Genomic DNA, 4,137 nt, shown 5'->3' with positions numbered 1-4,137 from the left:
ACACACACACACACACACACACACACACACACACACACACACACACTAAATCTACTAAAGACTAGAGATCTACTAAATAAATCAGTCATATCAAGATGAATGAGAGTATTTACCCTCTGGTGTGCATTGAATGTGTGAGATAATTAAGCAACTTGTTTGCTGAAACCAGTGCTATTGATTAAATATTAACAGGAAAAATATTAACACTCTGTAAATAGCTGTGTTGTCTCTCTCCATACATATGAAAAATTCATGAGGTTTAAAATAGGGTGAAACAATATAATTAAATTTAAAACACTGCCCCCCACACACACACACACACACACACACACAATACAAACATTGTGCAGAGCTTATGAAATTAGTAGACATTTTCCTCTAATGCTAATTAATTGTACTCACCGAGCCCCAGACAGGAGACACGCAACCCAGATTTCCCCAGGTTCCTATGAAGAAAAACAGACTGTGATTTTTTTGTTTAGGCTCAAGATGTTATCAGTCAAATGTGATTGCTGTGTCACTGTACTTTGCTTCGAGCACACAAAGATTTTCTGCCTACACAAAGCCCAAAAGAATCTATATAGTTTTTGTATCATAACTCAAGGGCAGCAACAACAATTTTGCTATTGTGGAGCTCATAGGCAAACAAAATCAATTCAACAATCAAATGCAGTAAACCCTGCAGTATGCTTTAAACTCTGCAGTATGCAGGGTTTACTGCAATGATAACAATCTAAGTAGCTTGTTCTGTTTGATCAAGAGGAGAATCCCTAAATGTGAGGGTCACCTTTATCACACCTGAAAACATGAATCAGAACTGAGATGTTAGAGGGGTGAAGACAGTTGATCAATATGGATCCTACCTTCTCTGAAAGAACAGGATGAACCTGAAAAATATATTCTACTCATAACCCAAAAAATCCAATTACTGTTTATCAAATGTTGCCCTTTGTATCTCCCCCCATCATCCCTCACTCAATTGCCTTTTCTTTTATCCCAGAGCCTTTGACATCCTCCTGCAGCACGGAGGCTTTTTACCGCTATTGTCTTACCCACTAAATGCAGACAACCATGCTCACTTACAAGCACTGTGGTTGTATCAGATCAGCTTTTCTCAAGCTAGCTCCTCACATGCACACTCTTTCTCTCCCTGCTATCTCTCTACCTGATCACTGTGCAATGGTACACCTTCTGACATACAGCTAATTTACATCCAGCTGATCTATGGCAACGTAATACAGCACTTTTGGCTCTCATTACAGAAACGTGATGGAAGAGAAACTAAAGAGTTCCTGCCACCCTCGACTCAGAGTCTCAGCACATCAATTCACATCTAGTTTTTCAATCTGCACCACATCATGTCCAACTGAGAGGGGAACTCATGTGGTGGAAGTGTTTAATGAGTTGACACCAGCGATAACTGTAAGAGCAGATTCTTCTCGATCCAGACACCACAGGTGTGTTCCCACAGTGATGTGTGTGGACTGTAGGCAAAAGAAAACTGCGTCAAGGTGATGCTCAGCCCTGCAAAGGCAGCCATTTGATAGAGGAAACAATTTGAAGCAAAACGCTGTGAATTTGAGACACATTCCTTTGACAGAACAATCAAGGCCACGTGCACACGCACAGCCACTGATGTTACACTTAACACTTCAACTTGAGAGAAGACTATGTTCAAATACTTATTTCCTGACATAGAAAAAACCTTCAATTAGGGTCTGAGGCAGGGACGTGCACAGACATTTTGGGCGGCATTACATTATTAGACACAGATTTTTCTGTAGAGGTTCACCTGGAGTGTCTCCATTAAGAACAGTACATTAGTCTGTAGGGTCATAATGCTTCAGTTAAACCTTAGCTAACTTATTACATAAGCTAGTAGCTCATGCATGTTAGCAAGATACAAGTTAACTATTTGTTTTGTCTTTCGGGTAGCTGTAAACTCAAGGCACAATCCTCAGACTCTGAGGAATGAGGCTGTCAGAAATGCCCGCAGTGGTTTTCTCGTGCCTGACAACTCATGGCATGTGCCCATCGAGCTGAAGACGGACTAATCCCAGCCCGTGCACGTAACCGTGCCCTAAGCCAATTCAATTAGGCGTTCAACATGGGGAAGCATCAGTCATCGTGTCAGTAGTTCAGCTGAGCTGCCGAGATAAAGGAGGAGCACATCTAAAGGAAAGTGTTTAAATATAACGACTTGAAGCGATACATCTATGGATTCTTTGATGTCTTGTGTGATTAAGGCACTGATGACAGAATGACAGCAGACAGATCCTCTCCGCAGTCACAAATCGTGGGATGTGTTCTGGTCTCTGATATTGTATCCTCTGTCTCTCTGATGTCTTATAGTGTGTGAGAGGTTCTGATCCATGAAAGTGTGGGGGAGGGGTTGTACTGTAGGTTAGAAGTGTGAGATTGACTGAATCTATGTGTGTGTGGGTTCAGCCGGGAGGTTATTGAGGACAAACCGCATTGATGATGAGGAATGTTCACTGCTGCATTCATTGCAAGTCACTCTGGGTAAAGCATCTGCATGCTTAAAGCCTGGAATCATTGTAAATTGTACATACATTTGCCTTGGGTCTTAATTGCTACTGTTTTCATATTTACAGTTGCACATTGATGCATATTATCTCCACCAAAAAACAAGCTTACAAGAATGTTCCACTTCCAAATCTAGCTGGCTGTCCTTGGACAATTGCTAACTTTGTTTTGGAGATCCTCCGTAAGCTATATTTGCAATGTTTATGTGATGCTGTAAATTCACACAGGATGCCTTAATGATAGGAAAAGAACAGAGGTGACGCTTAGCTGGCGGAAAAGCCGCCTCGCTGCTGTATTCTTGTCCCCAGTGAAGCAGCAGCATCGGCCATACCTGATTATTAACCACACAGATGGCTAATAACACATTAGAAGACCTGGAAAGGGGGTGCCAGCAGAGGTACGCCGCTAAAGAAGCTAATGATTCAGGGGATTACATTATGTCATGCACAACACAGGAAAGAAAATGAATAACTGTGTTTAGGAGAAAATGGGTGCCTATGAGCATGTGGGAGAGGAAAATAGGGCAGTTAGGATGCAGAGGCACACGTTATTTATATATTATATTGTAAATGGCAAGATAAACACACACACACACACACACACACACACAACTAAGAAAAGGACAATTTGTCTCTACAAACCTGCACATAAACAATTTTGCAAGCCAGTGATTGTGGCTTGGTCCCTCATGCTTGGGTGGTGCCCAAAAGAAAGCCTTGAAGTAAAATGACAAATGAGTCATATGAAAACGCCCCCCCACACAAACCTGTCACCACTTATGAAGATCCTGTGAGCTGCTACTGTATGTAGCCCATGCTTATCTTAGTAGATCCTCAGTTGAAATTTATCTGGCTGCATTTATTGTGCTAAAATGTTTGGAGGAATGAATTCTTATTGTGGGAGGGGTTTTTTTTGTCAGCCTGCAAAGCACTTATATGGATTTCAAGTGGTGTTTCTTACTGATACTGGATTGCTTACCACAATATTTGTCATCTGACACTTTTTTCAAGGTTGTGAGTAAACAGATAAAACTCTTCACTTACTGGGGATTAATGTAGACTAAGCAAACCCACTCAAGCCAGCCTTGATGGGCGGAGGGATTAGACAATGCCCACCTCCTCAGTTCCCACCGTTCTTCTGATGGCAACCACATTGTTGTAATCAAAATAATTCAGTGCAGGGTAGAAAGGCAGGTCATATTCCAAAAATATCAAAGCCAGGGTCTGTGTGGGTGGGAAGAAAGTAAGGAAGTGAAATCAAGCACTTTGAGGGGAAAAGGAATAGATTTGCAGACTAGCAGGGAAAAAATATCACCGATGAAGCTGACATGGCTGAATCTTTACCAATGACAGAAGAAGGGAAATCGATGAAGAAGAGCAGGAAAAATAGTGTTAAAAAGAAAGACAGAAACCAAGAGCCACTAGCCAAATACTGAGACTTGCAGAGTTGTAAGTCCAAGCCCCAGGTCTAAGCAGATCAAACGCCCTCTCCGAATGAAACATTCTATATGACACAGAATGGGAAATAGGAAATGACAGCTGGCTCCCTAGAGGGCTCTGTGTGTGTGTGTGTGTGTGTGTGTGTGTGTGT

At 41.8% G+C, this 4,137-nt stretch overlaps 1 protein-coding gene across 7 annotated transcripts in view; it reads right to left on the bottom strand.

Moving 5' to 3' along the window:
* Positions 1-4,137, bottom strand: part of kcnab1b (potassium voltage-gated channel subfamily A regulatory beta subunit 1b) — a 47,156-nt gene that overhangs the window by 23,722 nt on the left and 19,297 nt on the right. For all 7 annotated transcript variants that reach the window (XM_032531564.1, XM_032531570.1, XM_032531571.1 and 4 more), the window contains one exon: positions 403-446. In XM_032531564.1, coding sequence (XP_032387455.1) covers positions 403-446 — 44 coding nt within the window. The remainder of the gene's footprint in view (positions 1-402; positions 447-4,137) is intronic.

Source organism: Etheostoma spectabile, chromosome 12 (assembly GCF_008692095.1).
Source record: "Etheostoma spectabile isolate EspeVRDwgs_2016 chromosome 12, UIUC_Espe_1.0, whole genome shotgun sequence".
Taxonomy (NCBI): Eukaryota; Metazoa; Chordata; class Actinopteri; order Perciformes; family Percidae; genus Etheostoma; species Etheostoma spectabile.
This window is presented reverse-complemented; position numbering and strand designations above follow the sequence as displayed.